This window comes from Oreochromis aureus, linkage group 23, assembly GCF_013358895.1.
Source record: "Oreochromis aureus strain Israel breed Guangdong linkage group 23, ZZ_aureus, whole genome shotgun sequence".
Classification (NCBI taxonomy): domain Eukaryota; kingdom Metazoa; phylum Chordata; class Actinopteri; order Cichliformes; family Cichlidae; genus Oreochromis; species Oreochromis aureus.
This window is the reverse complement of record NC_052963.1, coordinates 1,026,079-1,040,650: the sequence shown is the minus strand read 5'-3', so window position 1 is coordinate 1,040,650 and position 14,572 is coordinate 1,026,079. Positions and strand designations below refer to the sequence as shown.

The following is a 14,572-nucleotide window of genomic DNA, read 5'->3' as shown; positions in this document are numbered from 1 at the left end:
AAAAAATCTGCATCTCTACTGAAGCAGCAGTTTGCTTTAACAGATTTGGTAACGAAACATTTTCAAATTACAAAGACGGACAGCCCGAATATTTCCACAGACCACGAAACCCAAGCTGAGCTGAAACAACAAGAGTTAAATCAGATGGTGATGGAGTGCTTTATTTAATAAGTAAAACAAACATGCAAATGGTGTCAATAACCCAGGTAAACATGTGCAAATACAAATGCTGAAGTGCAAGCTGTTAAAGATTAAACGTGTAGCTAAGTGAAGAAGTGCTTCTTTACACACTGATGAAAAACAGGGTGACAAAACTTCCATACATCCATACAACATCAGGGAAAAGGGTTTTCCCAGAAATGAGATGCCGGGTGTGAGCAGAAGGTGAAGCAGGACGTTTAGTACATGCGTGGCTCATAAGCCTCTTTTCCACTTTGCTGTGCCTCCATCTCAGCAGTGCTGTCCTCACATACAGTAAACCATAAACTCACTAAAATGGATCATGTGACATGCTCAGATCAGTACACTTGGTGCACAGCGGTCACACAAAGTGGTCACACTTTGCCAGAGCTTCTCTGTCACCTTACACTCCCTCACAGCCTCGTGACACAGTAATCTGGATCACTGCAGGCGGATTAGTCAACGGGCTTCAGTGTCAGCTGTGGACAGATAAAAATACACAGCTTGGCCTGCAGAGGGAGTCTCACCCTCTGTGATCTGATTTAAAGGCTAATAGGAGTTACTGCTGTGAACACACAGTGTGCGTTTGTTGTACATCATAGAGCCAAATACTGACCATTACTGTTCCCTCAGTTTATTTCATAAAGAAAACTAAAAGGAGAGAAAAGCTGTGAAAAGTACAGTCACTCATGTCCACCTCCACTGACCCCACAACCTTCAGTGGGCCACAGTAACCATGAAAGCTGCTTCATATATTCACCACACAGAAAAGTTCCTGTTTGATAATCCAAAGCTAGCTAAGCATGTTTTTCATGTTCCCATTGAATCAACATGATGTTCAGTCAAATCAAGCAGACACTGCACTGAAAGGTTGTTTGCAATAACGATAAATGAAAATAAGCTGGGAGATATACATAGTGCTCCACCACATCCTGTGTCAGTACTGATCTGACCCATAGAAGTGGCTCTTGGCTCTGGATCTAAAGGAGGCTCTCTTTGACCCTCCCTGTTGCTCCTTATCTTTGAATGAAGTGCTGTGGACAATCTGGGATGTCCTGTCACGAAGCTTCTGCAGTTTGGGCTTCATCCTGCTCAGTGAGGACTTCCTCCTGAGGGGCTTTTCCCTGGGTTGGCCCTCACTGTCCCCAGAAGCACAATCGTTGGAGTTGAGCTGGCTGAGGGGCTTTATGTTAGAGATCCTCCAGCGTCTTCCGTCCCTGGGATGAGAGTTCTCACCTGCAGAGCACTCACAGCCTCCAACGATGCTCCGTATATCCACGCTCACGTTGTCGGTGAGGTATTGGCAGGCCTTCCTCCCACTGTAGTCTCTGATCTCCACATCTGCATTGTAGGTTCTAACCAGAAGCTTGACCACCTCCACATGACCGTGCATGGTGGCGATGTGCAGAGGTGTATAGCCGGTGCTGGATCGAATATCAATACTAACAGAAATGTTGTGCAGCTTGGCAAAATTAATAATCATGGCTATGAGCTCAGGCTTGCCGTGCTTGGCGGCCCAGTGAAGGCAGGTGAAGCCAGTCACAAAATCCTTCTTCAGGATGAGGCTGGGTTCTGCGGTGAGGAGGCGATGCAAGCTGCTCCACTGCCCGTCTGAAGCACACATCATCCACTCATGCTCCATAGGCTCCAAGGCTACAGCTGTCCTGTCTTCGTCCAGGGTGGAGGAAACCATAGAGGTGGAGTCAGCTTCAGCCCTGGGGGACAGGTAAAAAGAGCGCCGAATCGCTGGGGAGCTGTTCATCATGACCTCTATGAAATGCTTGCGGCTGCCTCTTGGGGTGCTGTTATCGTCACTTCCAGACAAACTGTGCGTATCTACGCGCTCCTCCTCCTCCTCCTCCTCCTGTGACTCCGGCGGGCCAAAGGGAGACCTGTGCTGGGACTCTGCAGACTTTCTGCACATGGTCACACTAAGCCCCTCTGCTGCGCTCAGGCTTTCCTGTGACTCAGACTCAGCCTGCTGCTCAGCAGCAGTAAGTACCTGTCCCGTCCTACCAGTGTGTGCAGGCCCAGGTACGCTAAAGAAAGACCTCTCTGGAGAGAGCGGCGACGCTTCAGTCACTGTAATTTCTGGTACGTTGGGCTCTTTTCCAACCGGCTCCTTTCTGGACTCCCTGTTGTCTCGTCTGAAGCTTTCCCAGTTTCCCATCGCCTTCGAGCTGCTGTCCACTCCTCCACTGTACAAACACACCGAGGACACTTTGTCCTGTCAAATTCTTTCAGTGTTGAAATTATGCGGAACTCTGACTTGGCTGTTATTTCCGTAACCTGAGCCAGGTGTTTCTCCTCACTTCTTGTTCCGCGGGCTGGCTGTAACGCTAAAACTGCTAACAGCTGTGATTTACTGGACTTCTACTTTTTTAAGTACCGATTGCGCCAAAGCACCATTCTTCTGTGAAATAGGGCAGCGCTTATAAAACTAAAATACTCGTCGACTTTTTATTTACACGTGTACCTGTGTACGTAAAAATCCACGACGGGGTATTAAGCCACATTAGGAAAAAATATTATCGCTCAGTTTGAGAAGAAAATCTCTTGTAGAGCCTTTTTTTTTTCAAGGCAGTAATACCAGCACGTTTAAGGAGTCAAACTGGACCCCACCCAGTGTTTGGAGAAGATACTGGGACACTAAACCAGAACTGATGAATGTCTGTAACGCACTCACAGCATTTATTACATTCTAACCTCCTGTTTCTAACGATTTTACTATAAAGCTTTTTCGAGGGAGATGTTATTATTTTAAGTGAAATTGTAATTTGGTGTATCATGTTAATAGTTCCGTTTGACACTTTTAAAGCATGTGTTGGATCAATAAATACTGAAATCTGTTCCGCCTTTGTTGTTTGGAAAATCCAAAAACTTTCATACTTACCTGACAAACGTTATTTCACTTTCTTTCATTCTGCTCCAGCCGTTCTGCCTAATCTAACAAATCTGCTGCCCCACTGTTGTTATTATGTGTCTGGAGCAAGCCATCTGTGTAAATATGAATGTAATTGGCCTTAAATTATTCAGAATATTTCGTTTTGGTATTAAACTAATTATCTCTCGCTTCACTGTATACATTGTTTTATTGCTTTACGAAGCAAACCTCTGATATCTGCGCAAAAGTGCTGAAGCGTTCTTGTCCTGGTGATTTTCCCAGAGCCGTTTTCTTCGTAGCTGAGTCAAGTCAGTTTTTAAAAAGTCACTTCCTTTTCAGATCAATCTGACAAATAACCAGTTTGACCTTTTCTAAAAATAATACCTGGAGAGAGTATGGAATGAAAATATTCTGATAACATTTACATTTTCTTTACGGCTGTTCATAATTTTACGGTCACATTTGTTCATTCTCCTTGTTTGTAATTCGATGAAGTAGGAACTGTTTTTTTAATCACCTTCAGTAATGTATGTATTATTGTAGGGTCTGCCTTACAATGTAAAGCGCCTTGAGGCGACTGCTGTTGTGATTTGGTGCTGTATAAATAAAGTTGAATTGAAAATCTGTTTACATCTGGCTTTACTCCGATACAACTCGTCTAACCTGATCGTAAGCTTCTAAGTTATTCCTTATGGGTATGTGACACTGCATTGTTTTTACAACAAATACTGATGTCATTGATTAGTTTTCTCTCCGTTTCTTTTGTCTGTAGTTTGTCTTCGGGGATTCTCTCACTTTATAAATATAAATAAACAAGTTGACCTTTTTCATTACCTGAACATGAATTTTTTTTCACCGTCATTTAAACTTTATGCGTTAAATTTCCACCATTTTTGTCAGAGTGTTAGTTCTGTTTCAGGTTTTAAAGTAATAGTGACGCCACAATGATCAATAATTTTTATATTAAGGAGTGCGCATGCGTCAACCGGCATGCAGCCTGTTTCAGTTGCTCCCGCTTTTCTCTCCATACTTTGTCTTACTTTTAATTGAAGTACTCTGATTCAGATGAATGGGAGCTGCAGAGATGTTGGCTTGTGGCACATTTAACAAATATCTTGGGTAACCAACCAATAACTAATTCATCCATCCATCCATCCATTCACTGCCGCTTATCCTTTTCAGGGTCGCGGGGGGCGCTGGAGCCTATCCCAGCTGTCATAGGGCGAGAGGCGGGGTACACCCTGGACGAATCAAATCAAATCAAATCACTTTTATTGTCACATCACATGTGCAGGTACACTGGTACAGTACATGCGAGTGAAATTCTTGTGTGCGAGCTTCTCAAGCAACAGAGTTGTGCAAAAATACAATAACGTAAAACAAGCAAAAATATAAGAATGGCTAAATCTGAAAGTAATAAATATATGTACAATATATAAGAGTATATGCATTATTGGATGTGTATACTAAATATGTTTTTCTACGTGTGTGTGTGTGTGTGTGTGTGTGTGAGTGTGTATATACATATTTTACAAATGAAATAGAGTAAACAATAAAATAAGATATATAAAATATACAGAGGTTGGTAGTTGGACATGTGCAAAACAGTGGCATTAATGTACAGTATGGAGTGCATAATGTTGAAGTTCCAGTAGTGAGGGTGAGGTGTCTATGACGTGTTCAGCAGTCTGATGGCCTGGTGGAAAAAGCTGTCTCCCAGTCTGCTGAGACAGGTCGCCAGTCTGTCGCAGGGCTAACACACATGGGCAGACAACCATTCACACTCACATTCACTCGCACATTTACACCATTTAATTCTTAATCAACAATTTCAATTGGGTGTGATCCATGAAAACCAGCTTATTATGGGGTTACAATGTGTCCATACATCAATTACATTATTATTATTATTCAATTAAATTCAGTGTTATTTATGTAGCACCAAATTCAATTCAGTTCAATTCCATTTTATTTATATTGCGCCAAATCACAACAAAAGTCGCCTCAAGGCGCTTCATAGGTACAGAGAAAAACCCAACAATCATATGACCCCCTATGAGCAAGCACTTTGGCGACAGTGGGAAGGAAAAACTCCCTTTTAACAGGAAGAAACCTCCGGCAGAACCAGGCTCAGGGAGGGGCGGGGCCATCTGCTGCGACCGGTTGGGGTGAGATCACAACAAATCAAACAAATCACAACAACAGTTGTCCTGAGATGCTTATTTAAAGAATCTTGTAATGTTTTGATTGTATTCATGGTGTAAATAGGAGACTATTCATCAGGGCCACAACTAACACCCACTAATGTAAAGTAATCTGGGTATTTTGCTTTTAGATCTCCAATAACATCTGATTTTTTTCCCCAGTGATATCTTGTTCTTAGAGTCTCCATTATATCCATAAACATTCAAACGAATAAAGACAGACTGTTCGACATTCAAAACTGCAGAAATCCAGTGTTTGTTTCCTGGGAAACTGTTCGGGCGTACGGCTAAATAAAACTGTGTCCCTCTATCATCGATTGCTCCAAAAGTTTGAGTCTTCTTTACTGGAATTAATTTCATTGCACAAAGACTCAATAGAGTTTATCGTTAGTTTACTTCAACATGTTTTTTTCTTGAATCAGTCTCACATGAATATGACAAATCTTTCCAACATCTCCTCTTAGTTTCACAGGGTTACCTTTTCTCTTCACGACTCTGGGTTTCAATCACAATCAATCAATCTAAAATCCCCTTTTCAGTCATACATGGTAAAGTCGGGGCTTCTCACATCTCTCGGTCTTCTACAATCTAACATATAACACACTATCTGCTGTGCTCTCACAGCAGTGATAACAACACTCCTGGGAATCAGGGTAAAAAGGTCAGGCCTAAAAATCCTTTTCCTTACTCAGGCTATATTTCTCATTCATGAGTTTGATTATATTCTGATTAGGATTAACCATGATTCAGCTACATGTTGCTGCTGCCACCAAGTAAAACCATTCTGATGGTAAACCAGCAAACAGTGTCCAGTTAAACCTACTGATCAAGAAAAACACAAGAAGTGTTAAACTGCGACATTTTCCAGATTCTTTAAAGTCGTGTTTCCCTCAGCAACACGGTATGCTAACCAGCTTCATGTGAGGCGTTTGTCCATTTAACAGCTGGAATAGTTTTGCTTGTTAATGCTTGGGAGTATAAATCTATGAGACGTGTGTGGACGATGCATTCACCAAACCAAATGAAGACGTCACAGACATGAAACTGCTAATAACTGACAAATGCTTTATTCCTCCCATATTTGGGACCTGCTTTTGTTACAGCTATGTACACATGTCAAACACAAGTACTGACATGATTTTCAGAGACCACACCTCCTATGGCACCACCACCATCACGTCGTGCCTTTAACTCATCTACTCCTGTCAAGTTTACAATGGTAAAGTATCAAAAGTGTAAAAACCTGTTGGCATCATCCACACAGAGGTGAAAACAGTATCAGCCATGCTTTCAAGGCAGCTTATAATATAGATGTTTGACTAAAAACAAGAAGCTGATCCAGGTCACTGTGCTGTTTCTGTCAAAGCCTTCAGAGCTGGCAGGATGTCGTCTAGGTGGCTCACTCCTGTAACACACAGAGAAGAGCAGCAGTAGACATCTCAGGCTTAAAGTCAGCTCTGCCAATCCCAGGATTGTCTTAAAATCAAATTACAACGAGCAGTTCACAATCAGTCAGTGCTTGAAAGGCACCAAATGCCATAATGACACTGACTGAAAAGAAAAAAAACATGTATATTTATTCTGACTACGAGCTCCTGGAAACACCACAATCTGTTCATCTTCATGTTTCCTCAGTAAATATTGGATGAGAGTCCTGGATTTATTTCCACCAATAAGTCATTTCTAAATAAAATAAAGAGAGTTGGCTGAATTTACCTAGAGTCTGTAAGATTCCTGTAACCAGGGCATGGAAAGCAGGGAAGAATTCCTCGTGCTGTTTCACCTTCATGATGATGCTGAAAAACAGGAGCAAAGATTGAAGCAGGCCTGAGCAGCTGCCATCTGGTAGTCCAACTAATGTGTGAGAGAAATACACCTGTCAATATCAATGTCTCCCAGCAGCTCAGGGAACCTCGCCATGCTTTCAGTGGAGGACACCAGTCTGGACACATGTTTCACAACTTCAGCAGGAGAAACACTACAGTCTGACAAAACCACAGACAGCCCTGTTAGTCACATGCTGAATGACAGTAATCCACACTCAGTGTAATATGGAAGACTCTCCTGATTATGGAAGCAGCATGAAAAAGATTATTATAAAAGCTACTGCTGTGGTCAAGGTCAGGAGGAAGATGCTTGTTAGTAATCGAGAACAAAGAGTCACAGCCAGTGGCGACATGAGACTAATCTAATCTAACCACACCAAAACTGCAGGAACCAAAGATGACGACACAGTTATACAAATATTCATTTTTGTCAGTCTGCCCCATCTAGTGGCCAAGGCGTGCATTAGGAGCTAAGTGTAGGTGATGCTACCTGCAGGGAGTAGCAGTCTTTGGCAGGTCCAGGCCTCTACAGTCACTGCTCTTATGTTCCAAACAGTCATTGTTTTTAGTTTACTTTGAACTTCTGGACAGCGTGTGTGCCAAGTGTTTTAATTAAACACTACTGTGCAGTACTTTGGAATATCTTGGATGTGAAGAACCGGATGTTTATACAGTCAAAACAATGGATTATCATGAGGACATTAGCAGCAGTACCTCCTAGGATAGGTCTACTCTGCTTCCATGAGTTAGTTTGCTTATTTTAATGACTCTTAGTTACTTTTAACTTCAGGGTTTCAATCAAAACAAAGAAAAACCTGTCCAGGAGATGCTCATAGAAGCCCATACTGTCATACTGCATAAATGACATCCATAACTAGGCACTCTGTGTAAGTCACCTAGATCAAGAATATCTCGAAGGTTCCTCATGGCATTGGTCATCTCTCCCAGTTTAGTGTAGATCTCATTCATACGGGGGTACACTCCTCTCAGAGACGTGACGTCAAACAGCTTCTGAAAATGAGACACCATGGACTCCAGAGTGTGTCGAGTGGGGCTTCTGAGGACCTAACAAGGAAAGAAAACGCTCCAATAAGCAGGCTTCTCTGAAGTATACGCTCAGACACGTGAGCCACTGCGGCCTGCACTGTCATTTGCACAACAGCCTGTTAAAGCAGTACAACAAAAGAGTAACAAACCTCTACCTTATCATCAGCTGAGGCATTTTCCAGCATGGCGTCTACAAGCAGCATCATGTCTCCAACCTCTGCTCCTTCGTCAGTGTTATAACCACCATCACATGGTTGTAAGGGCATTAGTCTGACAGACAGTTCTTTTAAACGGCACTGAAGACCCTACGTACAAGCACGCATACACAGGAAGTTCATCTTCAAAGCAAACGTCCGAGGGCTCGAGATAGTTTTGCAGGTTGTTGGTGTTTACCTTCAGCAGATCGAGCTGCTCTGCCCACACTTTCAGTGTAGACAGGACATCCTGGAAGTCAGACCGCTCCAGTTTGTGCACTCTCAAAGGAGCTTTATGATCAGCTACAACTGCACTTATCTCATTCAACAGCTGAAAATTCAGGAAAGAAAAGAAGAGATATTTCTGTTACGTCAGGAAAAAAAGGCTCAAAGCAGTACGTGCCCAAGACTACATGAAGTCACACTTACATGATGATAGTAGACACACAGCCTGGCTTCCTTGGCTGGGTCACTGATAAGCTCGCTAATCTCAGCTGTGCCGTCTTGTTTTGGCGAGCTCGACAGGAAGTTACCTCTGCGAATGAGAAATGAGATGAACTCCTGGATACAAAAATTTTACTGTTTAATACTTTGGACTTTCAGGAAGAGGGGCCAAATTCACTTTGGTCATCTTCACACTGATAAAGTGTGGACAGCAAAAGACTCATATGACTCATATTTAAACACTATTTGGAGGTTTTTTGTTTGTTAATGGGAGTTCAGTTTCTACTTAAATTGGATTTTGTGTCTATCGTGGGTCACAATGCAGTGCATGTCCTTTTCTAATGGAGTGTGACTGATGATCTAGGAGAGTGCTGTGGAGGAAAGCTTGGCGTTTGTAGGTAGACCGTATTGGGATGGTGCATGTATATATCTTACAGGAGGGAAGCGACTTTTTTCCGCTTCTCTCCGCACGCGAGCCTTGTGCTTGCGCTGGGCGGGCGGGCGGGGGGGGTTGTTACAGTCACAGTAGCACAGGAACAGAAAACATGTAAAAACTCAGAAGCTCTGAAACTCATATGCTTTCAATTGTGTTATTTAAGTGATCTAGGTAGCTCTGTTTAGGAAGGTCAGTTAACGCTAGCAATGTGTTTTGGAGTTTGTACGTGTTTTGTCTCTAGGGGCCACCGTATATATTTATATGTAAACATATAAATAAATCCACGTTGGTTTTTTTTACATTAGTAATTTCTTTTGTGTACAATTCTTCAGTTCTAAGAGGAGGTGGTGGAGAGTCCCAGATTTTATTACACCAGTTGCTCTTAGAACTGAAAAAGCTTCTCAGATGAGAGGTGAAACGCCTTCAAGAAACTTAAAGTCCAGAAGCTCTTCTTTCCAAGCTCCTTAGACTGTTCATCTTTTAGTTTCTACAACTTGGAGTCCACCTGTGGTAAATTCAGTTAACAGTGAATGTCAGGGCACAAGTCCTGAAGTCCAAAGAGCAGTCTGCAGACTTCAGAGACAGGACTGTATCAAGGCACAGATCTGGGAAAGACTACAGAACAATCCCTGCAGCACTGATGGTCCTAATGAGCACAGTGGATATGTCCTTAAGTGGCTCAGCCAGAGCCAAGATACAAATCCAACTAGACATCTTTTGAGAGATCTGAAACTACCGTCAGTAGCCAGTACTAACCCTCAGCCTCCTAACCTATGGTATCAGTTTCAAAATCCTACATTGCCTTGTTCTAAAGTTATTGCATTCACTGAATTTTCAGAAAACCTGACCTCTGACCTTGAAGTCAAGGTCACCAGGATTCAAACTAGTGTCTGATTTTTTTTTATTACATGAAACTATGGTATCAATTTGAAAAATCCTACATCGCACTGTTCTCGAGACACCGCATTGCCAATGTGACGTGCACTGACCTTGGGTCAGATTGGTCTGTTTCCTCTGGGTGCTTCTGCTGGTGCTCTGACTTAGAGGGGTAGAATGAGGCCAAATTTGAGGCAATCTGAGGTCAGATTAAGCCTTGCTGACTCAGTCAAACAGCAGCGGAGACTTCCCCAAAAACTCACAGCATGTTCCCGTCTGCATGTCTGAGCACGTCTGGGGCACGGGCCTGACTTTTGAGCACGGGCCCTGCTACAACATGCCATGCTTGACTGATGTAGATAAGGCTCACTTTCTATTGGTATTCTACAAAAACCATGTTGTAGCAGTATTTGATATGAGCCCTCCTCTACAGATCTGCACAACCGTAAGGCTGACTGCTCCCTACCCTAGACAGTCTAGAACAGACTTTACACACTGTCCAATGATTTTGTGTGTGGGGTTTTCAAATAAAGTAGTTCTTACTGTTGATCTGCAGGAGACCTCTGCTGGGAGGTTTGACGCTGCAAAGCCAATCGCTGCTCTTCTTTTTTGGTGATGAAATGGAGTTTCCTCTGAAGCTGGGTTGCCTCCTCTTTCTGTTTCAACAGCTTTTGCTCTAGAACCTCACACCGTCTCTGAAAGTATGCAGAAGGTTTTTCTTTTACCAGTACACAGAAAATGCAAACCATTGAAACATGAAACATTAATGTTTAAATGTGTGCTCTATAAGAAAACATACAGTTGATGAAAATAAACACCTAAATTCATCTTAAAGAGATCAGGGTAGCCTGTTAAATGTTAGGGAAACAGCTCAAGGTTCAATGTTAACGTTGGGGACTCGGGAATATCTTTGTTCATTACAGATAATATGTTCACATCATGTAAACTTCAGCAGACACCTGGAGACGTCTGCTTATATGAATTATAGTGTTTGTTCAGTGTTTTACATGCACAGAGCTGTTCAGCATGATTATGATTAAGTCTTCCAAAGGAAATTTAATGAACTTGGTGCTGAGTTGGAGCTTGAAAGAAAAAGAATACAAAGAAGTAACTGTGGCTTTGAGTGCTTGTTCCGTTTGTTTTGACTCTTTGTAAATGCCCTTTTGTTAATGTGAAATTTAAAGGAGTGTGAAATAAAAAACTGAATGACCCACATGTGCTTCCAGTTTTTCCTTCTGCAGTTGCTGTGTGTGGCTGTGCTGCTGGACTGCCTGAGACTGCTGAGCTGCTCGGCTCATGTGCTCCTGAACCTCCATTCTAACAACACACAAAGCAAAGCATCTCTGCACCTGCTGACTGCAGTTTGTGTAGTCCTGAAGGTCCTGAAAGGCTCACCGAATACTTTATTGCAACATAACTTCAATCTTCTACGTAAAATTCTTAAAACAGAATCAACAAGTTAAAATCTCAAAGGGTGAGGAAAGAAGAGCATGTGTACCAAGAGGAATGTGCCAGACTCTTACTCTGGATGGCATTACCATGTCATCTAATAACACTGTGAGGAACCTTGGAGTCATTTTTGACCAGGATATGTCCTTCATATTAAACAAATATGTAGGACTGCTTTCTTCTATAGACCTCGCTGCACTGAATCATATCTGTTATTAATCTCTGTCTCTCTTCCACAGCATGTCTTTGTCCTGTTTTCTTCTCTCACCCCAACCGGTCACAGCAGATGGCCCCGCCCCTCCCTGAGCCTGGTTCTGCCGGAGGTTTCTTCCTGTTAAAAGGGAGTTTTTCCTTCCCGCTGTCGCCAAGCACTTGCTCATAGGGGGTCATATGATTGTTGGGTTTCTCTGTTTTAATTTGGGGTCTTTACCTGACAATATAAAGCGTCTTGAGGAAACTGTTATCATTTGGCCCTATAAACATAAAACTGAATTGAATAGAGCTGAACTGTTGGAGAAAAGCCAAGCACCAACAGAAACTGCCTGACACTTGGTGAGCATACATACTCCATCTCAGCAGTGTGCCACCCAGTCTCACATTTCATGCCTGTACTGGTCTGTGAGGATCAAGAAATGTGTGTTCCTGATACTCATCTGATGTTGGAGAGGTTAAATGACAGCAGGACAGGTGGTCTACACAACACTGCATATACATTATTAATATCCAGCATGTGTCACTGAAACAGACCCCAGCTCTCCTACCCACGTTACAGGACAGTCTGAGGTTCAGTCCAGTAAGATGACATTTGTGTGTGACTGCAATAATGTCCGGGGGGGGGGGGGCTATTTACAGTTTCCATGTTTAAACAGATAGTTGCAAACATGTTTCACTGAAAACATCACTAAATAACATCACATTATCACTTAGAATTTTTCTTACACAGTGCCGAACTTACTTGAGCTGGTTGTTGGACATAACAAGCTCTTGGATCAGGGCCTGCCTTCTCTCGGAGTCTGTGAGCATCATCCTCAGAGTTGTCCTCAGCTCAGCAGCTGACTTCTTGTCCAGAAGGACCAAATCTACAAACACACAAACAGCCGTATACATTACTTATCAAATCACACTGACTAGCCTCTTAAAGCCAAACATTTTTGCTTAAAAATCAAGGTAGAATTTATAGAGAAGTAAACAACAAAAAGACCATTTAAATCATTCTTTTCATTTAAAGTTGCATGTAAATTAAATCTGTTGACATTTAACACAGTAACTTAATTTACTGAACAGCATTTATCAGCTACACTTTATATTGTTGAGCCACTTTATACATCCTGTCTTTAGTCAGCTGAGTAAGCAGTTTTAAATTCTGTTTTTTGTTTCCATTTGTAGTTATTACAGTTTTCAGCCTCATACGATTGTTCACTTTCGACCACCGTAACACGTGACCTTTGATAAAGTCTATCTTATACTCGTACTTTTATTCTTACCTGCAGGACTCTTATTCTCGGCGGGATCTGCAAAAAACACCGGTTTAAAACCATGATGTTGTAAACGTTTGTTCACGTCATCCCACTCCACTTGTTCCTGCTGCAACACACACAAACCATCACTGACAGCGGAGTTCAACACTTTCCAGTTAACAGAAATACAGCTCTACCTGAAACTGCTTGTAGCTCCACAGATAAACATATGTTTGATTTCTTGACTGTAAAGCATAAGTAGTCCTGACGTCCATATCCACGCGTAAAAACGTCCCACTCAACGTAAACCCAGCTTTCACTAACAATGCAGCTCGTGTATCTGAGAGAGGTCGCTGAAGCTAAGCAGTGTATGAAAGGCGACCCAACAACCCTGCAGCCTCGGATCACCTTAATCATGCTGTTTTAATACGTAGCTTACCTGTTTCATCGGTTCAGTCTACAGAAAGAAATCAACAAGTGTCCAAAGGGCTTCAGTGAAAAGCTCTTCTTTTGGCGTCTCAACACAACTTGGTAATCTTCGTTTAATGTATTCTTTAATCAGCCAAACCACATTCATTCACCTTAGACTTCCTAAAGTGGTTAAATTAAGTCCTTACTGTAAGTACTTCCTGTAAAAAGTCGATAAATAAACGTCCAGTTAAAAATATAATCCTAATCAAGCAAACAGGCACAGGCAGTGTTAGCAGCACTAGTAGCTAACAAGTTAGCGTTGGCCCTGAACGTTAGCTTAGCAAATATTAATGTAGTGAACAAAGAAGGCTGGTACCGATAATTTTAGTACAAGTTACCAGCTGTTGATGTACACTTTGCTCATTTTCAGTCATCTCATACAGAAAATATGCTCCTTCCGTCATTCAAATAAGTGCGCGATGTAGTGATGTGTCGGTCGCGAACGAAACGGCTCTTAGAGCCGACTCTTTGAAGTGAACGACGCGAGCCGTGTTTTTTTCTTTTCTTTCTCTCACCCTCTCTCTCGCACTTTTTTCCGCTTCTCTCCGCATGCGAGCCTTGTGCTTGCGCTGAGCAGAGGGGGGAGGGGCGGTAGTTACACTCGCAGTTGCACAGGAACAGAGCGGGAGGGAGAGAGAGAGAGAGCCAGGGACAACAACGTCACATTAGAAAGGTATAGTAATCATCCACAACTATTTTCAGTGGCGGATGATAAAGGATTCAGAAAGTTTATTCATGCAGCCCCATATGACAGAGAATGTGCATCTTCTTTTTGTTTTCATATTTTAATTTATATTTAATTGTGTTGTGGTTTGCAGTGTTTTGTTTTGTTTCACTTTAAATTTGTTTAAAAGGAAAAAGCTGAAAATGTAAATTGTTAAAAGTTGAAATGTAAATAGTTGGTTTTTGTATTTTATAATTAATTTTTGACATTTTATGTGGAGTGAATAAATAAAAGAGACAAAGAGACAAAACACGTACAAACTCCGAAGCACATACAAAACACAACAGAAGTGCTCCAGGACGCTAGGGGCAGTGTTGAGCTTTTGTTACCTAGTGGCTACACAAGCCAAGAAGTACCAACGACCGGATTTGGTGTGTGGT

The 14,572-nt window shown here is 42.2% G+C and overlaps 2 protein-coding genes across 7 annotated transcripts; both read right to left on the bottom strand.

Moving 5' to 3' along the window:
* Positions 1-151: 151 nt before the first annotated feature.
* LOC116317522 (ankyrin repeat domain-containing protein SOWAHC-like) lies at positions 152-3,623 on the bottom strand. The gene has a single exon (XM_031736309.2). It carries the CDS (start codon positions 2,348-2,350, stop codon positions 1,118-1,120), a length of 1,233 nt encoding a protein of 410 aa, XP_031592169.2. The 5' UTR covers positions 2,351-3,623; the 3' UTR covers positions 152-1,117.
* Positions 3,624-6,313: 2,690 nt separating this feature from the next.
* On the bottom strand, positions 6,314-14,036 carry cep70 (centrosomal protein 70). Of its 6 annotated transcripts, none has more exons than XM_039607540.1 (12): positions 13,984-14,036; positions 13,025-13,124; positions 12,496-12,619; positions 11,306-11,408; positions 10,635-10,786; positions 8,765-8,870; positions 8,535-8,666; positions 8,297-8,446; positions 7,991-8,159; positions 7,145-7,253; positions 6,985-7,064; positions 6,314-6,673 (listed from the first exon to the last, which is right to left on the bottom strand). In XM_039607540.1, exons 1-12 carry the CDS (start codon positions 14,017-14,019, stop codon positions 6,612-6,614), a joined length of 1,323 nt encoding a protein of 440 aa, XP_039463474.1. In that variant the 5' UTR covers positions 14,020-14,036; the 3' UTR covers positions 6,314-6,611. The 6 variants fall into 6 exon arrangements, 5 of the variants coding, with proteins under 5 accessions (XP_039463474.1, XP_039463476.1, XP_039463473.1 ...); XM_039607542.1 differs by lacking the exon at positions 13,984-14,036 and adding an exon at positions 13,437-13,973 and having other exon boundaries at positions 13,025-13,051; XM_039607539.1 differs by lacking the exon at positions 13,984-14,036 and adding an exon at positions 13,807-13,973.
* Positions 14,037-14,572: the final 536 nt, after the last annotated feature.

Coding starts and splice junctions, on each gene's coding strand:
- LOC116317522 (XM_031736309.2), bottom strand. CDS start 2,350: ATGGGAAACTGGGAAAGCTTCAGACGAGACAACAGGGAGTCCAGAAAG.
- cep70 (XM_031736318.2), bottom strand. CDS start 13,272: ATGGACGTCAGGACTACTTATGCTTTACAGTCAAGAAATCAAACATAT. Junction 8,447..8,534: donor AGCAGCTCGATCTGCTGAAG/GTAAACACCAAC, acceptor GCTTGTACGTAG/GGTCTTCAGTGCCGTTTAAA. Junction 7,065..7,144: donor GGAGACATTGATATTGACAG/GTGTATTTCTCT, acceptor CCTGTTTTTCAG/CATCATCATGAAGGTGAAAC.